Raw genomic sequence first — 25,034 nt, forward strand, 5'->3', positions numbered from 1 at the left:
TCCAGGGGGTGGAGGCAGCTTGTTTATTTATTATTCAGCTTGGATTGGTGTCCTTTCCACCTGTGCTGCCACCTCAGAAGGCCAGAAAACCCTTAAATTCCCCCACAAGCGTCTGGTGACTTGAATCCTCCAGGGGAAAAAAAAAAAAATGAGGTTCTCACCTTTGAACCCAGGTGGGGCAAAGTGAGCCAGCAGAAAGGACACCCCCAGCTGAGCACTCAGCAAAGACACATCTGAGTACCCGCTGGGAGTCAGCTCCGTGCTACTCAATGACAGCAAAGAGCAAGTGCTCCCTGCCTTCGGGAGCTTTCTCATTCCAGGCTGGAGGCGGATTACTCACAAAACTCAGATGCACACAAAAATGGGAAACCTGGAACTTGTCACCCGTGCTGGGAAACGGGTCCGAGAGTCAGGAGGCATCCGAGGTGGGCAGGGAGGTGAGGGGAGGTAGGCCCTCAAACCACCCTTCTGGTCAGATCTCAAGCTGGACCCTCCTCCTCCACGTCCACTCCCCCGCCCCCTTCCTGGCTTGCAGGTTTCAACAGCTCTTGGATTCCCAGAACCCACAGGGAGCCCTTGGGACTTGGGAATCTCCTCCAGCCCAGATCTTCAGTCTTCTCCTCTCCTCTCCATGGCCAACAGGGTCTGTGTGAAGAGAGGCCGGGCTCTGGGACTGGGACATGCAGAGAGGAGGAATTCAGCGTTTTGTTGCTCTGGGACACAGCTTGGTCACTCCGGGAAACGAACGCAACCCAGAGGCTGTCATTAGAGAAGCAGCGAATGGCTAAGGAATGGCGGGAGGAGGGAAGAGGAAGACTTCAGAGGTTTAAAGACCAAAAAAAAAAAAAAAGCACTGAAAGACCGGACTAGAAATCCTCCGGGAGGCTGGGCCCGCAAGGAGCCTTCCTCACTTTCCTTCCCTCTCGACCTGACGAAGGGCGTGCAGAGTCTCTTCGGACAAAATCAAGCCAAGAGAGCCCTAAGCTTCTCGCCCAGCAACTGCTACAGAGGCGAGAAAACTTAAATCTTGCAAACAAGAGTTGCAACGGGACACCTAAGCGACGCTAAAGGGCGGTGGAGGGGCGTCGCTGGGGGATGCCGCATCCCAAAGTAGAAGCGGGGAGGGGGACAGGCGGGAGCCGAACAGCCCCGTGGCGCCTCGGCCACCGGCAGCGCTGGGCGTCCCATCCCCAGAGCCGGGTGAGTGACTGGTGCGCGCCAAGCGTCGCGAGCCCCCGGCGGCGCTGAGCAACGAGGCGCGCGTCTGCGCGTGCGCAAAAGGCCCACGCAGCCGAGCCCCTCTTCAGGTGCGCTCGCGCTTCCGGCCGGCAGCCCCGCGTGCTTTCCCCGGGCGGAAACTCCAGAACCCGCGCATGCGCCTTCTGGCACTCCGGCTTGATGAGGGGCGGAGGTCCACGGCTTCAGGTGATCCCGCCCCTCCCTCGAAGCGCAGGACCAATCGCGCGGCGGAAGGCGGGGTTTTTTGAGGAGGCGGCCCGCCCACGCATCGCGCGAGGCGTGTATCGATTGGTTGGCGCCGCGGGCGCAGGTGCGCGCTTCCGATTGGGTGTGGGCGGAGCGCCAGTGGTTGCGGCAGCTTCGGGGGCTGCAGGTGAGCGCGCGCACGCGCCGCGGCTGTGGCCCGGCTCGGGTGCGCGCGCGCGGGCTCGCGGGGGAGGCGGCTGAGGGAGAGGTTGCGGCGGCTGTGGCCTCCGCTCCGCCCCCTCCTCCTCCTCCAGCGCTGTCGCCGCCGCCGCCGGGGCCCGGAGGGAGGGAGCCGAGTCTGCGCCCGCCGCGCAGCCAGTCCGACCCTCGGTCCCGCCGTGTGAGCAGCCGGCCGAGTGCAGCTCAGCGCGGACGCCGGAGTTGCGGCCGCCTTCTCTGCAGGTGCCTGTGAGGAGGCTTCCGGGCCGAAGCCGCCTTCCGAGCCCGCCGGCCGCGCACTCGCTCCCTGCGCTCCGGAGGGGCCGCCCGGCCGGAGGAGGCCGCCGCGGGCCCGGCGTTCAGCATGAATCGCAGCCACCGGCACGCGGCGGGCAGCGGCTGCCTGGGCACCATGGAGGTGAAGAGCAAGGTGCGCGGGGCCCGGGCTGGGCGGAGCGGCGGGCCTGGGGGGTCGGGGCCTGGGAGAGGCTGGGCAGGTCTCGGAGCGCCCGGGGAGGCGACGGTCCGAGCTGCCCCGGGGTCTGGGCCGTGTGGGCGGGGGACGGTGGGTAATAAAGTTCCGAGGAGGGGGCGGCGGACGCTGCTGTCCGTCCGCCCGTGGCCCCGGCAGGAAGATCTAGTCCGGGGTTTCATGTCCCGTAAATCTCATTCCCGTGGTCACGGCTGGGAGTAGGGGCCAAGGTATGCCCGAGGATGGCACCCACTGAATGGAATGCGAGGCGGCGCAAAAGGTGTAGGGGGATCCTGCCTGCTGGGCTGTGAGCAAAGGGCCCTGGACCACCTGGTTCCCCCTTTCTGTGGTTCAGGGGCGCGTCGAGTGGCGAAGGAGAGAGCCCAGTGAACTAAATAGCCCTTGAAAAGTTCGCTTTGCTTCCTGCTAGCGTTCTTTCTAGAACTAACTTTGGTATGCATTTAATCTGTAAAATTAGCGCTATCGCCTTACTCTGGAGTAGCCACTTTACAGTTTGGGTTTGGATGCTCTTTTCATTCCATCCTGCTACCTACTCACATCAAGTGTTTTTCCCCTTGACCATCGGTATGCCAATCTGCTGATAATTACTTCGGTATTCACTGAATTCCTAAATCGCAAGGCTCGGTGAGGAGGGGAGTCTGTAGGGATTAGTTAGGGAATGCCTTCCAGAGGGGGTTTTGAGCTGGAATTTGGGGGATTTTGAGCTGGAATTTGAAGGTGATCGGCAGCTACGGGAACATTTTCAGCAGTTTGTTGAGTTGAAGAGTTAAAAGGAGCTTAGATAGTCCAGTCCAATTCTCTGAGAAGACTGAGGTTCAGAAAGCTTATGACTTCCCAGGCTCTCTTTTTGCAAAGCCTTCATGCCTTTTTAACAGTAACTTTTAGGCACTGCAGAATACGAAACAGGGCACTGGCTGGGCCCTGAGAACATTTAAAATAGAATTGAAAAGGCCAAAACACACAAAACGAAAAAATTGAAAGCATATCCATTTCAAAAAAAAAAAAAGTAATGGAGCATCATAGATTGTAGGCGTACTAAGGAGTATGCAGAATCAAAGAGTGAGTTGAGTGGAGTAAGGAAAGCTTTCTTAGAGACTCTGGGTAGAATGGTTTTATTGTCTATGGTTGATAAGCAAAATTCTGTAAGTTTCTGTAACTGAGAATCACATCGAGAAAATCTGCATTTGTTTGTAACGTCATTTAAAAATGTGATTTGGCACTGAAATGAGGATTGGCACTAGTTTCAGAATCAGTAAGAAGTGTACTTATAGCAATTTAAGGAATGTGCGTGTCTGTGTGCCCTGTGCACAGCATAGCAAATTGAAATGACTCGCTTGGGCTGTATAGTGTGAAGATGACCCAAAATATATAGCAGAGCTTTCCCCTAGCGGTATAGTGGCAGTAGTGGTTCCATGCCCAGTGGTTGAACCTTCTTACGGCATTTCTGTTATAAGTCTCGTTTGGATTTGTGGGCGTTGAGGTTACGGAAAGAAAAACACTTGTGATATTGCATAATATTAAAAATAAGTTTATAGCCCTAATCTGGGTAGCAAATCTTTAATTTTTTTCCCATTAGAAAAAAATGAGTAGGAATTCTGTTTTATCAGTATGTATCAGTATTTATCAGCATGCTGATAAATACAATCAAATAATAGTTTATCTCTAGTACTAAGAAACCTTGAGTGCTTTAAAACTGGAATTTCAGGCTTTTTGCCTTTCTCTTGTCAACCGATTTTTGAATCTTTCACATACTTCTGTCTAAACTACATGTTGTGTATTTGAACTGCCATACTGCACTTTTAGTGAACCGTGTCTCTTAAGTAGGATCATATACTGATTCTAGGAACATGCACTGAATGAAGTCGGTCCCACTATTCTAGCTGTTGACAAATAGGCAAGGTATAGGTAGGGGAGTGTTCCTAATGTGTCTGTGACACCTTATATGTTTCAAATATATATTACTGATACATTTATTTTCAATGGATTGAAATATTTGTCATCTAATCATTTAAAAAATATTTGGAGAGGTTTTGAAACAGTATTTCTTTTGACATTGCTTTAGTGATACCACAGCTTTTTTACAACACTTATCCCTAAGAGTGTATAATGAAACAGGTAGTTCGCAGGTCCTTTTTAAAATTGTTTTATTTTTGGTGTCAGGATCTCGCTCTGTCACTGGGGCTGGAGTACAATGGCATGATCATGGCTCACTGCAGCCTCAACCTCTTGGGCGCAAGTGATTCTCCCACTTCAGCCTCCTGAGTAGCGGGACTACACGCATGCGCCACTACACCCAGCTAATTTTTTATTTTTTTTATAGAGACGGGGGTCTTGCCAAGTTGCCCAGGCTGATCTTGAACTCCAGAACTCAAGTGATGCCCCCATCTCTGCTTCCTAAAGTACTGGGACTACAGGCATGAGCCACTGAACCTACCCGGTCTATTTTTCTTTTATTTTTTTTATTTTTATTTTTTAAAATCTTTTAAGAAACACGGTTTTGCCATGTTGCTTATGCTGGTTTCTAACTCCTTAGCTCAGGTGATCTGTCCATCTAGGCCTCCCAAAGTGCTGGGATTACAGGCTTGAGCCACCACACCCGGTTCTTATCCATTTTTAAGATCTCTTTTTCTTCATGTAAAGCAGTAGTGTCAGCCGTGTGTGGTGGCTCACGCCTGTAATCCCAGCACTTTGGGAGGCCAAGGTGGGCGAATCACCTGAGGTCAGGAGTTCAAGACCAGCCTGGCCAACATGATGAAACCCTGTCTCTACTAAAAACACGAAAATTAGTGTGCGTGGTTCTGCATGCCTGTAATCCCAGCTACTCGGGAAGCTGAAGCAGGAGAATTGCGTGAGCCTGGGGGACGGAGGTTGCGGAGAGCCGAGATTGTGTCACTGCACTCCAGCCTGGGTGACAGAGGGAAACTCTGTCTCAAAAAAATAAAAAGTTTGAAAAATGAAATAAAGCAGTAGTGTCAACTTTCTTATCTTTACAAGTGGAAGGGAAAAATGATAATAAAATAATGGAGAACGTAAATATAACTATAGTTAAATTTGTGATAACAGCTAGTATGTGACTTTTCTTTGGTAACTGATTTATCTTCCTAATTGTATCTCTAGTGTTGGAAAGATTCTTAATCAATAATCATGGTGATGTCCTTTAATAACCCTGGAACAAACAGTCTTTGAGTCATAAAATTTCCTAATTATTATTCATAGGCAAATAGACTATGAAAATTAAGTTTGTATTTCTAGAATGTACCAACAGACACTGCGGGAAGGGAGTCCACACCTATTCTGGATGGCTAGGACAAACTAGATTAGGCTATAAAACAGTTGTAAATGGTTCACAATAGTGACTAATTGCTGATTGAATCTTAATTTTATCTGTTAGGTTTTTTGTTCATATAGTAAACAGTTCTCTTAATCCTATTGTTTTGTTGCAAGAAACATAACAATTTCTCTTGTTCTTTTGCTCCCCTATGCCAGCGTTGGCAAAATTGCACATATACCATGAAGCCATACGATTTTTAAAATTGTTTTTATCATAAGTTAAGCAAGAGAAAATGTTAAGCAAAGAAATTTCATCCAAAAGCTTTAACAAAAACATTGAAACCCTAAAATGTTAAATGATCAGATGTTACTCCCATTCCTACATCAGGGGAAGTGATAAACCCTGTAGATGAATCAGAAAGTACTAGCAACGTCATGCTGTGATGCCAGAATAAAGAAAATGGAGGAGAAACTGTGACTTTTGATAACATCATAAGACTAACTGATATAAAGGGTGTTCCCTGAGTTTTTATTTACTTTGAAATGTGAAGGTGTGACTAAACTTTTTGAGAGCTTTAGATATGAGTCACCTTATTTTCTTGTCAGATGTTAGTGTTTATGTTTTAGGAATGTGTTTTGGGAACTGTTTTAATTTTTTGTTAGAGGTAAGAGGTATTTTTAGTGAGTTTTGATTTTGATTTAAAACCAATGAGGAGTATAGGTGTAAGGAGAGCAGATGAACTTTAGATAGAGCAAAACCGGTGTATCCAGATGTCCCATGGGGCCTTTGAGAAAATGAATTGACATATCTGCAAACTGCTCAAATTATTATGACAAGGGGCTGTCTCTGCATCATACTTAAGGCTGTCCCAGTAGTATGTTAGTATTTATCTTTTCTTTTTTATTTCGGGACATAATATTTTTACGTTAGTATTTCTTTCTAGTAATAGATATTTGAAGGAAGTACGAATTCAGTAATTAAACACACTTGGCAAACATTTGTTTAAATATTTTTAAAAATCAACATAGGACGTAAATGAGCCTTTAAAGTTCTGGTCTCCACAGTGATTCCCAAGAGCATAACTACAGTAATGTAGCATTTCTGAAACTTACATGACTGGGACCCTTTTTGGGGAAGGCTGATTAACTTTTCTTAGGTTTCCGCATTTGAGGAAATGTCATGCTATTCCCACAGTAAGTTATAAATCCTGTTTATTATGGACTAGATGAAGCCAGTCCTTAGTGTTTGGGGGTTGGTTGGTTTGTTTTTGTTTTTTTGAGACAGAGTCTTGCTCTGTCACCTAGCTGGAGTGCAGTGGTGTGATCTCAGCTCACTGCAACCTCTGCCTCCCAGGTTCAAAAGATTCTCCTGCATTAGCCTCCCAAGTAGTTGGGACTACAGGCATGTGCCACCACATCTGGCTGATTTTTGTATTTTTAGTAGAGATGGGGTTTTGCCGTGTGGCCAGGCTGGTCTTGAACTCCTGACCTCAAGTGATCCATCCACCACGGTCTCCCAAAGTGCCAGGATTACATGTGTAAGCCATTGCACCCAGCCTCAGGTGTTGAATAAGAGTCACTTTTAATTATTTGACATTGGGAAAACAGAGGTGTAGGGAAACAGACTTGAGAATCACAACTGTGAAGGTAAGTATTGGCCACTATAGGGGCTGTCTTCCTCTCCATTCTTTCCCATTTGTGTGATCCCTTAATACCTCCCTGAAGTAATTATTCTCTTTACCCACTAATTGGTGAGCTTCTGGAGCAGGCTTGAGGCTTTCAGTCTCTAGGGCCTAGCACTGTGCCAAACACACAAACACTTTGTGCATTAATTGGATAGTTATAGGACGTAGATTTCATGTATTACTAAAGCTGCTTTTTTCGGCATTAACATAGGGAAGATCATACCTTAATGCCACGTAGTTCACAGTTCTTTTTGTATATTTTGCTGTTGATTCCTACCATATCCCATGAAATCGTAGTTCCTTTTGTGAAGAAGGACACTTAAATGCTTTTCTTTGGTGGTCAAAATAAAGACTTGGACAAGTTTTTGGTACCCCATGATGTGAGTAAGGAGAGCATTGCTGTCGGAGTCTGAGCTCTAGACAGGGTTTGAGCTGAGTCACTATGCAGAACAATCTGCAGTAAGGCCTCGGTACCCCAGGGATTGAGTTGAGCCTGCGTCTCTTGAAGGGAATGCTCTTCAGAGACACAGCAATCAGGAGGCACATTCTTGTGCCTTTCTTAGGCTCTTTAAAATCCCTGATAGTAAAATCCCTGATAGGTTCCTGACAATAGACAATCTTCTTTCCTTAACTCTGCTCCTTCATTTTTCTGTGGCATGCATTTTCAAATTGGGTCTTTTTACTTTTTTTAAAAAAGTAATCTGTTTGTTATGTTTACAGTTTGGAGCTGAATTTCGTCGGTTTTCACTGGAAAGATCAAAACCTGGAAAATTTGAGGAGTTCTATGGATTACTACAACATATTCATAAGATTCCCAATGTTGACGTTTTGGTAGGCTATGCAGACATCCATGGAGACTTACTACCTATAAATAATGATGACAATTATCACAAAGCTGTTTCAACGGCCAATCCACTACTTAGGATTTTTATACAAAAGAAGGGTAAGTATCACTGTTTAGAAAAATTGTGTTAGAAATAGAAAGAGTGTATTTTCCCCATTGATAGGATATCCAGACTTTGCCACAAACTTAGCGAATTAACATTTTGTGTGAATCTTCTTACCATGTTAACTGACATGTAGGTTAAAACGTTTGTGATACTGTTGGTTTAATTAATATCCTTATGTTGACATGTGCCTGTAATCCCAGCTACTTGGGAGGCTGAGGCAGGAGAATTGCTTGAACCCAGGAGGCAGAGGTTGCAGTGAGCCAAGACCCAACCATTGCACTCCAGCCTGGGCAACGAGAGCAAAACTCTGTCTCGAAAAATATGTACATATCTTTATGCTTCACTAAGTGTACTTTAGAAAATTTATATTTCTAGTTACTTTTGTGTTAATCTCTCTGGTTTTATATTTCCTTAAATAGAAGTTGGGAATTTATTGAATATTGGGAATTTATTGAATCTTCACTTTATCAAATGGATTATTCTCTATTCAGAAAAATGTAAAAAGAATATATCTTTGGAATCCAAAGCATTCCTGTTTTTTGGTGGCAACCAACTTTCAAGGGCTGTATTTACCAGTTAATAGACACCAAAAACAAAGCCATTTAATCTTTCTGAGTCTCAATGTCTATACCTATAGAGTGAATATAATTTATTGTAGGATTACTATGGGGATTAAATGAGCTAAGTGCAGTGCCCTGGCTTATAGTAGGCACCTAGTAAATGTTTTCTTTCTTTTGCTTTTAGGATACTTCTTAAAGAAAGTGTATGAAACTAGTTAATTATCTGGAAAATGAGGTGGGAAGTCATTGTTATAGAGGGATGTAAACACTGGTTTAATCTTCCAAAAAAAATTTGAAATCACTATTTGGCAATAATTTGCTTTCTTCTCTTTTCTTTCTTTCATTTTTTTTTTTTTTGTAAAACTAGGTCTTACTATGTTGTCCAAACTGGTCTCCAACTCCTGGTCTCCAGCGATTCTCCAGCCTCTCAAAGTGCTGGGATTATAGGCATGAGCCACCATGCTCAGCCAAGAACTTTCAAATGTATTTTGAGTCCTAAAACTTTTTTTTTTTTTTTTAACTTAATAGCCTCTGTGTGTGTATGTATATGTGTCTATGGGCAGGGTAGGGCTCATTATGGCATGTACCATTTATTCCTTTCTCTATTGTAAATGAAGTGCTTTGGAAAGCCAGCATGAGAGCATTGAACCTAGTATTGGGATAAATTAAAGACTTACGGTGTTTATAAGCCAACCCAGAAAGTAGCTCTGGTGTGGTGGCTCACATGTGTAATCCCAGCATTTGGGGAGGCTGAAATGGGCAGATCAGTTGAGGTCAGGAGTTTGTGACCATCCTGGCCAACATGGTGAAACCCGGTCTCTACTAAAAATACAAAAATTAGCAGGGCATGGTGGTGTGTGCCTGTAGTCCCAGCTACTCAGGAGGCTGAGGCAGGAGAATTGCTTGAACCCGGGAGGCAAAGGTTGCAGTGAGCTGAGATTGCACCACTGCCCTACAGCCTGGGCGACAGAGCGAGACTCCTTCTCAAAAAAATAAAAAAGAAAGAAAGTAGCTTGAGAGAATGGGTAGGGATTGCCTTTGAAGGTGAAACTATTTATAATCAATTGATAAGCATTAGACCACTCCCAGGGCTCTGAAATTCCACTGATTATGTATCTTTGCTTTTCTGGGTTTGGAGGAACTAAAGTCCACCAACAAAATAAACCTCCAAGGATAACCTCTGTCTTTATCACTTGACTATTTTACAGAACAATTTGAAACACACAAATTAATGTTCCCAAAGTCTCCTGAGGTATATCTCATAAGTAACTAACAGTGGTGTGACATAATGAGAGTATGACTTTGGGAAGATTCAGTTGGCTGTTCAGGATGAATTGGAGTGGGCAGCAGCCTTGCAGTAGAGAGCCAGGAGCAAGCGGTGGAGAAGTGAGAGACTGGCCTGGAAGTAGAGGGGAGAGGTGGTGGGAGGGGAGGAGGCAGTGGCAGGAAGATAGGAGGGGAACTACTTGGGAGTCACTGCACCCAAAGTGGCCATGAAAGAATGAAGGAGAGTCCAGCAGTGAAGAGAGAGTCCAGCAGAGCATACCTTGATGGTTTGAGTCTGACAGCTGGGACAGTGTCATGAACAAGCAGAGTAGATTGAATTGGAAAAGAAAATTATGAAGTTTGTCTTAGGACAAATAATCTTACCAATTATGCAGGAGATTGGAAATGGTAGACAAGAGATCAGGGTAGAAATCTAAAAACTAGGTAGATTTGCAAGCCTTTTGAAAAGTGATAGTTAAAATTTTGGGAGTACACATAAAGGCCAAGTGGGATGAAGACCATGGATAGAACCTTAGAAAGCTAAATATAGAGTGCTAGAAAAGGAGGAAGAATTTAAATAATTATGGTTGAATAACAGGCCTTTCTTGTTAGCAATTGTAATTTTCATTAAGTTAGTTGCTTTAGCCGGGCATGGTGGCATATGCCTAATCCCAGCTACTCAGGAGGCTGAGACAGGAGAATCGCTTGAACCCAGGAGGTAGAGATCGCAGTGAGCCAAGATCGTTCCACTGCACTCCAGCTTGGGCAACAAAGAGCAAAACTCCATCTCAAAAAAAAAAAAAAAAAGCTGCTGTTTGGAATGTGCATTCAAATATAGAATGGGTTTTTAAAGTATTGCCATCTGACGGAATTTTGTTGGATTATCCCATTTGTTAGAAAGATTATGAGAGTTGGGTTATACTACCACATGTTTTGTTAATGGAACTATATACTTGCATGATTATGAAATTCTAACATTTTTTAAGGATGGTTATCTTTTATTTCCTTTTTAAGTTTTTATTTATTGGTGGTATAATTATTATTGAGACCTTTGATGGTTTTTATTCTTGTCATAGGAATTACAATTTAGAAATATGTTTCCATGTGAACAGATGTTTTCTATGTATTAATAGTAAAGGTGAAATGTCCAATATAATTGATAACCCTTAGAATTTGGTATAGAAATAGGCAATTCTCAGCCTCCTGAATAGTTGGAACTATAGGCTGAAGCCACCATGCCTGGCTAATTTTAAATATATATGTATGTTCTTTCTTTCTTTTGCTTTTTTCAAGATGCAGTCACGCTCTATCACCCAGGCAAGATCTTGTCTCACTGCACCCTCCATCTCCCAGGTTCAAGCAATTCTCCTGCCTCAGCCTCCTAAGTAGTTGGGACTACAGGTGCCCACCACCACACCTGGGCAATTTTTGTATTTTTAATAGAGATGGGGTTTCACCACGTTAGCCAGGCTGACCTCAGATGATCCACCCGCCTTGGCCTCCTGAACTGCTGGGGTTACAGGCATGAGCCACTGCACCCAGCTGTGAGCTTGTTTCTGTTTCTGTGCTCTCATGCTTGGTTATTCTTCTCTTAAAGACACTTCACCCAGAGCTCTTCCCATGTCTGTCTCCTACTTAGCTCAGATAACGATGTCAGAGGAGTCTCTTCTGACCATTCTAACTAAAGCCCTCCACCCTCCCACCTTTACCACATCACCCTCTGAAGACCTGGAAGTATCTTATTTAAGTATATGTTAACTTGTTTCTTGTCTGTCTTGTCCCAGCGTCTAAATCTGACAGACTTACATAGTGTACTATGATGCATGCACTCTTTGTTTTAAGCAAATTTGAACAGATGTTTAACTAGAAATCTGATTTTATGTAAACCCTGATGAACATTTAATTCAAGAAACTAATATAAAGTATGATATTAAGTATAGTTACATTTTACTGCTTGATTACAGCACATTTTCTGTTATCTTTGCTTTTTTATTTCAGTTAGGCCTCAATAGGACAGAAGTTCACTTGGTGTGTACCAAGTGATTTTTTTTCTTCTTTTGACAGAGTCTCACTTTTGCCCAGGCTGGAGTGCAGGGGCATGACCTTGGGTCACTGCACCCTCTGCCTCCCAGGTTCGGACCATTCTTATGCGTCAGTTTGAGTAGCTGGGACTACAGGTGTGTGCCACCATGCTCAGGTAATTTTTTTTTTTTTTTTTTTTTTTTTGGAGACAGAGTTTTGCTGCCCAGGCTGGAGTACAATGGCATGATCACCACTCACCGCAACCTCTACCTCCTGGGTTCAAGCAGTTCTCCTGCCTCAGACTCCTAAGTAGTTGGGACTACAGGTGTGCGCCACCATGCCTGGCTAATTTTTGTGTTTTTAGTAAAGACAGGGTTTCACCGTGTTGGCCAGGCTGGTCTCTCTCAAATTCCTGACCTCAGGTGATCCAGCCATCTCAGCCTCCCCAAGTGCTGGTATTACAGGTGGGAGCCACCACACCCAGCACCAAGTGCTTTATTTTATTTTATTTTTATTTTTTTGAGGCAGAGTTTTACTCTTGTTGCCCAGGCTGGAGTATAGTGGTGCAATCTCAGTTCGCCACAAACTCCACCTCCTGGGTTCAAGCAATTCTTCTGCCTCACACTCCCAAGTAGCTGGGACTACAGGTATGCGCCACCATGCCTGGCTAATTTTTGTATTTTTAGTAGAGATGGGGTTTCACCATGTTGGTCAGGCTGCCGAACTCCTGACCTCAGGTAATCCACCCACCTCCCAAAGTGCTGGAATTACTGGCATGAGCCACCACGCCCAGCCCCCAGTTGATTTTTGAAAATCAAATTGTAAAACCATTTTAAAATTTAAAACGACATGATCTTTTAAAATCTGGTACTCTACTGGTAACATTTTCACAAATCATGGTTTAAAATTTCTTTAAAGTGAAAGCTCACAATTCAATGTATAAACTACTTTATAGTCTGAAGTTCAAGGTAGTGTTGTTGCATACCTTGAAAATTTTTGCTTCATAACAATTTATTGTTAGAAGAAAAACCCCATACTCTATTCCTAGAGCAGTTATCATGGGAGCAAAAACAAAACACAAAAAACCTGGTATCTTAAAAGTTATTTTTATAAAGAGGATCCTAAGCCCCCATTCTCTGTTAGAGTATTAGAGTTCATCTGATTTATTCAGGAGAGGGGGAAGAGAAGGTACAGAATGGATTTTTCTGCTCTCATCATTTAGGTTATTGTGCACTAAAAATTAAAAAAAAATATATTTAAAGCTTGCACCTTTTAAAAATACTTAGGTCATTCCTGTCAGTTTGGAATTCAGCCAGGGAAATGTATATTTTTATTTATTTATTTAATTTATTTTATTTTTTTTTTTTTGAGGCGGAGTTTCACTCTTGTTACCCAGGCTGGAGTGCAATGGCGCGATCTCGGCTCACCGCAACCTCCGCCTCCTGGGTTCAGGCAATTCTCCTGCCTCAGCCTCCTGAGTAGCTGGGATTACAGGCACAAGCCACCATGCCCAGCTAATTTTTTTTGTATTTTTAGTAGAGACGGGGTTTCACCATGTTGACCAGGATGGTCTCGATCTCTCGACCTCGTGATCCACCCGCCTCGGCCTCCCAAAGTGCTGGGATTACAGGCTTGAGCCACCACGCCCGGCTATTTTTTATTTTTTAAAGATGGGGTTTTGCTATGTTGCCCAGGCTGGTCCCTAACTCCTGAGCTCAGGCATTCCACCAACCTCAGCCTCCCAAAGGGCTAGGATTACAGGCGTGAGCCACTGTGCCCAGCCGGAAATGTATATTTTTAAAAGCTTTCCAACCAGTCATGATAATCAGCCAGGTGGAGGATCTGTTGATGTGCTACAGCACAGACCCCTCACCAGATCTAGTCAGAAACTCTACACCCGGACTTCTTGCTATAACACAGTTTCTGATTGACACCAGACAAATATGTTTACCTCTTCTATTTATTCTAGTTTTGTTAGAAACACTAGAAAGGCTTTGCTTGAAACTTGGTCTGATACAGGGCATGCCCTCATACAGACATGACCTTGCAGCCCACATACTTGTAACTGGGCATCTAAATCATCTCTTAGACTTTGTGCATTGGGCATTATTTTGTAGATGTCTTTTAAGGTTACATTTTCACCAATCAGGGTTTGGTTTAAAATTGTCTAAGGAATATTCATTTTAGTAGTAAATTGTAAATTGTAGTTAAAGAAAAGATACGGCCCAGAAATGAAAAAAAGTAAATTGTGGAGTAATATTTCAGAATGTGACACCACTTGCTTATAACGGAAATCTGGTGTCACCTTTGACACACCTATTTTTTAGTTCAGTCACCAAGCCCATTAAAACTGTGTTCTGGCTGGGCGCGGTGGCTCAAGCCTGTAATCCCAGCACTTTGGGAGGCCGAGGCGGGTGGATCACGAGGTCGAGAGATCGAGACCGTCCTGGTCAACATGGTGAAACCCCATCTCTACTAAAAATACAAAAAATTAGCTGGGCATGGTGGCACGTGCCTGTAATCCCAGCTACTCAGGAGGCTGAGGCAGGAGAATTGCCTGAACCCAGGAGGCGGAGGTTGCGGTGAGCCGAGATTGCACCATTGCACTCCAGCCTGGGTAACAAGAGTGAAACTCCGTCTCAAAAAAAAAAAACTGTGTTCTGGCCTCGGATGTTGGTTTGTGTCTGTAATCCCAGCATTTTGGAGGTCCAAGGCGGGGGGATCACTTGAGGTCGGGAGTTCCAGACCAGCTTGACCAACATGGATAAACCCCATCTCAACTAAAAATACAAAATTAGCCAGACGTGGTGGCATGCATCTGTAATCCCTGCTACTCAGGAGGCTGAGGCAGGAGAATCGCTTGAACCTGGGAGGTAGAGGTTGCAGTGAGCCGAGATCGCAACATTGCACTCTAGCCTAAGTGACAGAGCGAGACTTCATCTCAAAAAAAAAAAAAGCCGGGCGCGGTGGCTCAAGCCTGTAATCCCAGCACTTTGGGAGGCTGAGGCGGGTGGATCACGAGGTCAAGAAATCGAGACCATCCTGGTCAACGTGGTGAAACCCCGTCTCTACTAAAAATACAAAAAATTAGCTGGGCATGGTGGCGTGTGCCTGTAGTCCCAGCTACTCAGGAGGCTGAGGCAGGAGAATTGCTTGAACCCAGGAGGCGGAGATTGCGGTGAGCCGAGATCGCGCCATTGCACTCCAGCCTGGGTAACAAGAGCGACACTCTGTCTCAAAAAAAAAAAAAAAAAAGACGGGGCATGGTGGCTTACGCCTGTAATCCCAGCACTTTGGGAGACTGGGGTGGGCAGATCACCTAAGGTCAGGAGTTTGATTACAGCCTGACCAACATGGCGAACCCCCATCTGCGCCATTGCACTCCAACCTGGGCACCAAGAGCAAAACTCTGTCTCAGGAAAAAAAAAAAAAAAAAAAAAAAAAAAAAAAAAAAAAACCATTCTAGTTATTTTTCAAATTTGTCTCCCCATTTCCACGTCCTCTCTTCCAGGCCAAGTGCCATCCTAATTTACTGCAGTAGCTTCTTCTCCAGCATGCAGAGTGAGTCCTTCTCCAGCTTGCAGAGTGAGCTTTGTAGAAAAACCAAATGAGCTTACCATCACTGTACCCCTTAAAATCTTTGGTTTTCTTCCCTTTGCCCTTAGGCTAAAGTCTGTAAACCTTGGTACTTCCCAGGAGGCCCTGTTTGTCTGGTTGGCCCCTGGCTGCCTCTGACTGAGCTCCTGACTCCTCCCTCCCACTTTTCACTTCATTCTAGCTGTATTGGATTTCTTTGTCTGTCTGGCCCTCAGTCTCCTCTGATATTGTGAAGTCCTGTGCCCGCAACATTCTTCTTGCCTTCTACTGATTAGCCCTGGCTGGTTTTCCTCTCAGAATCACTTCCCTGGAGAAGCCTTGCCTTATCCTGCAAGCCAGGCCAGGTCCCCTTTACATACTTCCCAGCATGATGTGCTTACAACTCTCATCACCTTTGTTATAATTTAATTACAGTATTTTAAATTATGTGTTCGTTGCCATTTCCTCTTTTTGATTGTAAGCACCATGAAAGTAGGCACCATATCTATTTTATTCACCAAATCTATACCACAGAGCACAATTTGTGGCACATAGTGTTTGTTAAATATTTGGTGATTGATTTTTCTGTATTACGAAATGAAGGAAGCTGGGCGTGGTGGCTCACACCTGTAATCCTAGCACTTTGGTAGACTGAGGTGGGTGGATCACCTGAGGTCAGGAGTTCAAGACCAGCCTGGCCAACATGGTGAAACCCCATCTTTAAAAAAAGGAAAAAAAAAAAAAAAAAAAAAAGAAGGAGTCTGTAAAATTTAGATATTTAATTTGCTTTAAATGATATTTAATCCTTTTAAAGTTGCCAGATCTATTTCATTTTAGCATTTTGTATTAGAACAAGAGTTGGCAACCTAACGCCTGATGGCTGTTTTTGCATACAAAATTTTCTTGGAATAGGGTCTCACCCTGTTGCCCAGGTTGGAGTGCAGTGGTGCTGTTTTAGCTCACTGCAGCTTTGGACCTCTCAGGCTCAGGGATCCTCCCACTTTAGCCTCCGAAGTAGCTTGGACTATAGGCACAGGCCACCATGCCCAGCTAATTTAATTTTTTTTTTTTTTTTTTTTTTTCTGGTAAAGTCAGGGTCCTACTATGTTGCCCAGTCTGGCTTTGAACTATTAATCTCAAGCAATCTTCTCACCTTGGTCTCCCAAAGTGCTGGGATTACAGGCGTGAGCCACCATGCCTGGCCACATATTCTCTTATGGATTGTCTGTGGCTGCTTCTACAAGAGGGATTATATGGCCTATAATACCTAGACATTTACTGTCTGACTCTTGACAGAAAACGGTAGTCAACTCCTGAATTAGAACAAATTTAAAAATTATTTCATTATTTGGTTTCTTCCTCTGAACTTCAAATGAGGCATAATTTTCAACTTTGTTAATTGCTGTACCATACGGTTGCTGTTTTGTTACTCTTTGGGGATGCTGATGGAGCTCATGTAGAACTTTTCTTTTTCCAGATTTGCTTTTATACTTGTTTTAATGTCTTGTATCTGCCTGCCACTCAAAAGTAGATCCTTACCCTTTGCTCTGAATGTGTGGTTTATGACCCTCTGTGAGCAAAGGAATGCGATTACTACGCTTTTCAGAATTAATGTTTAAAGAGTGAGAGGTTCAGAGGGAGGCCATGCAGGATAAGTGAAGAACAACCACTTTTTGTGTGTAAGAAAGTAAGACATCCAGTTTGCCTATTTAGAGGCCTTCTAGGTAGATCCTTATCTATTCCAGTTAGCTGAGATTATTGGCTGAAGAACAGACTTGGGATAAATGAGGTGCTGCTGTATCAGCCCATATCATGTACTGTTACATAAGTCTGAATTTATGCAAGTGGACAATTGCTGTGATCGAGTTTTCAAACTTTCCATCTCATTCTGAGTTTAATGCTCTGATAGTATTCAGGTAGAAAGTCAACTCCAATTCCTTGTGGACGTTCACCTTTATACTTTAACACCCTGAACCCTGGCTTTCTGCCAAAATATTTTCTTTCCCAGTGGCTGGAAACTGATTAGCTAGATGGGAGAACAAAGGTGGCTTTGTACTGGGGCATATTGCTTTTGAGAATTTAGCAGAGAGCATTCAAATGGAGTCTGGATGCCATGCCAAATTATGCAGATTTGGGGTTTTTTTGGTCAGGTTTCCCATGAGTAGGTATGTAGGCAACTTAGTATTGTTTTCAGTTTGCATGGTCTGGAATTTCCCTTATAAATGTTATGTAGGCTTTCCTTATTGATTGTTTTAAAACAAATGTATATAATTTTGAGAAAACACATTACTAAAAGACTATTCTTGATAGGTTTTTTGCCAGAAAGATTATTGTATCAATGGGTTTATATCCAAAGCCATATTATAAATACATTTCTGTCTCTGTAAGAGCCCAATGCAGATACTCTATATAAATGATGACAAAAATGTCCCCAAGGGAAAAAGAATGCCAAAAAAAGAAAGTATCCCTAATTTTATATATTTATCTGAAACTAGGTTTTGCAGCATGTTCGTGCAGCATCAGAAAAGAATATTAAAGCTCCTTGTACTCTGACACGATTGATACTTGGCATTCATTATGTGACTTGTGTAGTAAGAAAGCCTGGGCTCTAGTTCTTTCTCTGTAACTTACGTTGTACCTTTAATTTCTTGGTTATAAAACGAAGATGTTAATAGTTTAGCTGAGGGGGTTAAGTATTAAGCAAGAGAATATGAATTGAAGCACTATACAAATGCAAGATGGTGACATCAGTGTTTTCTGTGGCAGAAGCTGAGACTAGGATTTTCAACTATTTCTTTTGTGGAGGAGGAGGGAAGCCATTTATTGTTTGTTTGTTTCTTTTTTCCTAGCCGCTAGAAAATCAGGGAGAGGCCTTTTGTTTATTATTGAAGTTTTTTTTTTTAATTCACGTAAATTTCACTTTTTAGTTTATTCTTGCTGTAATTATTTTTGAAAATACTAATTTAACTTTTGTTTCTGCTGTTTCATTTTTCTTTTTACCTCTCATCTCTGATGAGATGTTTTGTTTATATACTATCTTCCTTCAGCCATATAATTTACCATATCTGGTGTTAGGTTTCTGTTTTCTCTTTTAGTTTATTATTTAATTGGGTGGCAGGATTTAAAGATGGGAAGATTGTTATAGAAACAGGAAGAAAGAAACAACAACAAAAAAAATAAAGATGGGAAGATTTTGCCTAAAAACAGTATTTTCTGGCATGAAGAAAATCCGCCAGGAACTGAGAAGCAGCTATGCCATCTAAATGAGGCTCTCTAGTTTGTCGAATCCTTACTACTTCCTGTTTGTGTCACCACCACTGAGTACAAAATATCATGGCACTTTGTGCATAGTTTTTCACACAGTAAAGAAAAAAGTTAAAACTCTACCTTTGCTTCTTTCAAAATGAAAATGAGAGATCAAGAACTGCCGAGCATGATAGCCCATGTGTGTAATTTTAGCACTTTGGGAGGCTGAGGTGGGTGGATCACCTGTGATTAGGAGTTCAGTCAAGACGAGTCTGGTCGACATGGTGAAACACCATCTCTACTGAAAATAGAAAAATTAGCTGGGCATGGTGACACATGCCTGTAATCCCAGCTACTTGGGAGGCTAAGTCAGGAGAATCGCTTGAACCTGGGAGGTGGAGGTTGCAGTGAGCTGAGATTGTGCCTCTGCACACCAGCCAGGGTGATGGAGCAAGACTGTCTCAAACAGTAACAACAAAAAAGAACTCCTCCAGAAAACTGAGGGGGAGAGTGTTTATTTGCAGAAGACCAAAATTCCTAAGTGTTTGATAGGCATCAGCATCAATTACATTATCTGCCCACTCAGCGTCTGATATAGGTATATGATTTTTACTCTCTTGTTTTACCTTGAGAATCAAATATCCCATTTCAGGTCTTTGAGTTGAATATGATAAACATGCAGATTGCAGATGTGTTTTTGTTTTGTCACCCAGGCTAGAGTGCAGTTGCGTGATCATAGTGCACAGCAGACCTGAATCCTAGAGTGAAGCCATCCTCCGACCTCAGCCTTCCAACTAGCTGGGACTACAGGCAGACACTACCAGACTTGGCTAATTTTTTTTCACTTTTTGTAAAGACAGGGTCTCACGCTGTTGCCCAGGCGGGGCTCAAGTGATGCACCCACCATGGCCTCTGAAAAAAGCACTGGGATTATAGGCATGAGGTACCATGCCCAACCACATTGCAGGTTTTTTAAACAAGTGAAGGAAAAATATATTTGAAGTAGCTGGTTTAAAATGATGTTTTAAGGCTGGACACGGTGACTCACATCTGTGCTCCTAGCACATTGGGAGGGCAAGGCAGGAGGATCTCTTGAGGCCAGAAGTTCAAAACCAGCCTGGGCAATGTAGCAAGACCCTATACCAAAAAAAAAAAAATGCTGGCCGGGTGCGGTGGCTCAAGCCTGTAATCCCAGCACTTTGGGAGGCCGAGGCAGGTGGATCACAAGGTCGAGAGATCGAGACCAACCTGGTCAACATGGTGAAACCCCGTCTCTACTAAAAATACAAAAAATTAGCTGGGCATGGTGGTGCGTGCCTATAATCCCAGCTACTCAGGAGGCTGAGGCAGGAGAATTGCCTGAACCCAGGAGGCGGAGGTTGCGGTGAGCCGAGATCGTGCCATTGCACTCCAGCCTGGGTAACAAGAGCGAAACTCCGTCTCTCAAAAAAAAAAAAAAATGCATGCATATTTAATGATGTTTAAGAATATGTAAGATCTGGCCGGGTGCACTGGCTCATGCCTGTAATCCCAGCACTTTGTGAGGCCAAGGTGGGTGGATCACGAGGTCAGGAGTTTGAGACCAGCCTGACCAACGTGGTGAAACCCCATCTCTACTAAAAATATGAAAATTAGCCAGGTGTGATGGCCAGTGCCTGTATCTGTAGACTCTACAGGAGGCGGAGGCAGGAGAATCACTTGAACCCAGGAAGAGGAGGTTGCAGTGAGCCGAGATCGTGCCACTATACTCCAGCCTGGGTGACAGAGTGAGACTCCATCTCAAAAAAAAAAAAAAATAATGTGAAATCTATCAATTTCATTTGCCATATTTAATGTTTAATAGTCACTGAGCTCTGTAAACTTTAACTTTACATTGGTTTATTTTGTGATGTGTATTTGAGATGGCCACCTAGTGTTTTTTTCTGGTATGGCGTTTTACTACTGTAATAGATTATGATCTGATTAGAATAAGCTTGTTAGCTAGTTTGTTTATGTACCAGATATATTTTGAGTTATCCTTTCTGTATAGATTCAGCTGCAAGAGAATAGATATTTTTACAGCATTTCTATAATTATTTTGTTCTATTTTTAAACAGAAGAAGCAGACTACAGTGCCTTTGGTACAGACACGCTAATAAAGAAGAAGAATGTTTTATCCAACGTATTGCGTCCTGACAACCATAGAAAAAAGCCACATATAGTCATTAGTATGCCCCAAGACTTTAGACCTGTGTCTTCTATTATAGACGTGGATATTCTCCCAGAAACGCATCGTAGGGTACGTCTTTATAAATACGGCACTGAGAAACCCCTGGGATTCTACATCCGGGATGGCTCCAGTGTCAGGGTAACACCACATGGCTTAGAAAAGGTTCCAGGGATCTTTATATCCAGGCTTGTCCCAGGAGGTCTGGCTCAAAGTACAGGACTATTAGCTGTTAATGATGAAGTTTTAGAAGTTAATGGCATAGAAGTTTCAGGGAAGAGCCTTGATCAAGTAACAGACATGATGATTGCAAACAGCCGTAACCTCATCATAACAGTGAGACCAGCAAACCAGAGGAATAATGTTGTGAGGAACAGTCGGACTTCTGGCAGCTCTGGCCAGTCTACTGATAATAGCCTTCTTGGCTACCCACAGCAGATTGAACCAAGCTTTGAGCCAGAAGATGAAGACAGTGATGAAGATGACATTATCATTGAAGACAACGGAGTGCCACAGCAGATTCCAAAAGCTGTTGCTAATACTGAGAGCCTGGAGTCATTAACACAGATAGAGCTAAGTTTTGAGTCTGGACAGAATGGCTTTATTCCCTCTAATGAAGTGAGCTTAGCATCCATAGCAAGCGGCACAAACACAGAATTTGAAACACATGCTCCAGATCAAAAACTCTTAGAAGAAGATGGAACAATCATAACATTATGAAATCATTGCTTGAATATTTTCAGAGTGAGGATGCCATGAGGACTTGTACATTTGGCTAGTTTAAAAGCATATATACCTCTGACCAGTGATGTGGAATAGGCATGAGAGGAATAACGTTGCAAACTTAGAATATTACTAAAGTAGTAGTTTGATAATTGTTAATATAAACTTTGGTGGATCAGAGGTGAACTTAAGTCCAGAACAAAGGGGCCTTTGCTGATGAAATTATGTGCTTTTGCTGTTTTGTCTATGGAGAATTAGATGTTAAAGCACATTCTTGGAACTATATGAGAAGACTAGATCATTTCTGTTGGAAGTGGTTGCATATTTAACCTGCTGTGCAGAGCCTAGTTAATTTTTCCTTTAACTGTATTTTAAAAATTCGAATGTGAAGTCTGATTCTCTCTTTTGGTACATTGGGAATCTCAGCTTTTACAGGTCTTATGTTCCATATATATATATATATATATATATATATATATATATATATATTTTTTTTTTTTTTTTTTTTTTTTTTTTTTTTTTGAGACTGGGTCTTACTCTGTTGCGTGAGCTGGAGTGCAGTGGTGTGATCACAGCTCACTGCAGCCTCAACCTCTTGGGCTCAAGCAATCCTCCCACCTCAGCCTCCTAAGCAGCTTGGGACCACAGGCACACACCACCACACCCAGCTACATTTTATATTTTTTGTAGAGACAGGGTTTCGCCATGTTGCCCAAGCTGCTCTTGACCTCCTGGGCTCAAGCAATCCTGCCTCGGCCTCCTGAAGTGCTAGATTATAGCCACCATGCCCAGCCTGTTTTTTGTTTTTTCAATGTTACTCTGTTATAAATTGTAACAAATTACTTTCTCAAGTGCATTTCCAATTTCTAAGAAACTGCTTGTCTATTTTGAGGAGTTGCTTCCCATGTTATGAAGCTCGCTTGCTCGCTCTCTCTTTTTTTTTTTTTTTTTTTTAATGACAGTGTTGCCCAGGCTGGAGTGCAGTGGCACAATCTCAGCTCACTGCAACCTCCACCTCCCAGATTCAAGCAATTCTCCTGCCTCAAGCCTCCTGAGTAGCTGAGATTGCAGGCATGCACCAGTATGTCTGGCTAATTTTTATTTTTAGTAGAAATGGGGTTTTACCACGTTGGTCAGGCTGGTCTTGAACTCCTGACCTCAAATGATCCGCCTGTCTCAGCCTCTAAAAGTGTTGGATAACAGGCCTGAGCCACCGCACCCAGCCAGGAGGCTATCTTTTCTTGAGTTATGAAACTGCAACAGTTGTTCAAGTTGGTGTTTGTCCTTTGTATAGCTTTCATATTTGCAAGTTAATTCCATATGGCCATAATTTATGTTTTAAAAGGTAATTCTCTTGACTTTGGAAATATGGAATACTCTCCTTTAACCTATACTTCTTTCCATTTCCAGTCTCATTTGAAATCATTCCTTTTGTTGTGTATGTCTTCTGTTGGTGTGCTTTTATATGCTTTTAATGCATTCAAGTATAAATCATTTTGGATTGAAAAAAATGCATCCAAATTAAGAGGTTTTAATGCATAGGACAAACTTGTGCACTTTTTATAAAAAAAAAAAAGAAAAAAAAATTGGGTTTTCCTTCATGGGATTTCTAGAAACACTGCCTACACTTTATGAAAAATACATAGTATTCACCTGTGACAGGTAGAGTTTATCACTATTAATTTTATGAGGCTATTTATTACTTTCCAGTGCATCCACTTAGAACAAGCTAAGAGTAAGGCTGCTAACTTTAATTCCTTGCCTGATTTTATTGTACAGTGTGCACAAGCACAACAGTATGCTTGTATATAGAAACTAAGAATATTATGAAGTACATAAGTTCCCTATGGCTTATGGAGAGTTATTTATTATTAATTAACTTTATGGTAGGGCTAGTATGAATACCTTTTTAACAACTGTGTGCTATTAATGAAGATTCAGATGACTCCGTTTTGAAGGATGTTTTCTCTATTTGGTAAACTATATGAAGTAGTCTTGATAAAATGAAGATCACTTGACTCAGAATACTTCAGTGTATTTTGTTCACATTACCACCAAGCATATTATCAGTAAACTGTTAACTGCACAGCATTATGTAATACAATGTACTTTTTGTTGAATTCACCGAAGTTCTTCCATTTATATACTATTTTGAATGGCATTCCGGCTTTAACATTCTGTGAGTCTTATAAATTTGACTCCTGAATGGCAAAATGTTAGTATGTAGAAGGTTAACTTTCGTTTATAATGTAAGTGGTGCAGGGGTTCAACATTTTAAGTAAAAATATTTTTACACACTACCTCTCTCTTTTTTTTTTTTAAACGAAGTTTTAACATCAGAACTTTTGGGGGGAAAACTACTTCAGGGCTTGACTTTTTTGTACAAATTTTAACTGTAAAATACAGATTCGTATGCATTCATGGAAATCAAAGCTGCTAGTGCTTTTTGTTTTAATTATCCTGTTAAGGGTGTCTGTCAATGGTATTTTCAACTAGATCTCTGTCTTTTAAATTATTGGTGAAATAATTGATTACTAGACATATTGTAAAACCAGTAGATCCTGGTTATACAATAAAGTATCAGCTCATTGGTAGTCTGAATCAAATTATTTCAAGTGCACCTTATTAAAAAAAAATATCAGTGGATCCAGCATAAAATTTTATAGTACTAAATGTCAAGCCTAACTGTGAATTTTGTTCTGTATCTTAAGTAAGTTTATGATAATGTTCTTGAGCTATCAACAAAATATATGTACTTTTGTGAGCTATGAATTTTCTAATTAAATTTTACATGCTGTAACATGATTTTTACATGATACTTTGTTTATAACTATCAAATGTCAGTATTTTACTACAATTTTATTATAAAATGTACATTATCACTAAATGAACTTTGATTTTAAAAATCAAATTAGCTTTAGTTGTATATTATTTTTTACAAATAAAGGTAGACTTGTATAAAGGCTATTTTCTTGTTTGAAATGATGTGAAAAGTCACTCACAAATACCAGCTGCCCATTATAAAATAGGTAAGCAGAAAACCACTGAGTTTAACAAGATCCTTGCTTCCTTAACTGTTAATTGTTAGAAGAGGAACAGCAAATTTTATGTACACTTACTGCAACTTTGTGACCATACGGCTATGGTCTGGAAGGTAACTTTTTTTTTTTTTTTTTTTTTTTTTTTTTTTTTGAGACGGAGTTTCACTCTTGTTACCCAGGCTGGAGTGCAATGGCGCGATCTCGGCTCACCACAACCTCCGCCTCCTGGGTTCAGGAAATTCTCCTGCCTCAGCCTCCTGAGTAGCTGGGATTACAGGCACGCGCCACCATGCCCAGATAATTTTTTTTGTATTTTTTTAGTAGAGACGGGGTTTCACCATGTTGACCAGGA

General features: G+C 42.3%; 1 protein-coding gene across 1 annotated transcript; it reads left to right on the forward strand.

The window, feature by feature from the left end:
• The first annotated feature begins 1,626 nt into the window (after window positions 1-1,626).
• On the forward strand, window positions 1,627-22,107 carry PARD6B (par-6 family cell polarity regulator beta). Its single transcript, XM_039479821.2, has 3 exons — window positions 1,627-2,074; window positions 7,813-8,035; window positions 20,809-22,107. Exons 1-3 carry the CDS (start codon window positions 2,009-2,011, stop codon window positions 21,636-21,638), a joined length of 1,119 nt encoding a protein of 372 aa, XP_039335755.1. The 5' UTR covers window positions 1,627-2,008; the 3' UTR covers window positions 21,639-22,107.
• The last annotated feature ends 2,927 nt before the right edge of the window (window positions 22,108-25,034 follow it).

The sequence above is a fragment of the Saimiri boliviensis genome, chromosome 9 (genome assembly GCF_048565385.1).
Source record: "Saimiri boliviensis isolate mSaiBol1 chromosome 9, mSaiBol1.pri, whole genome shotgun sequence".
NCBI lineage: Eukaryota > Metazoa > Chordata > Mammalia > Primates > Cebidae > Saimiri > Saimiri boliviensis.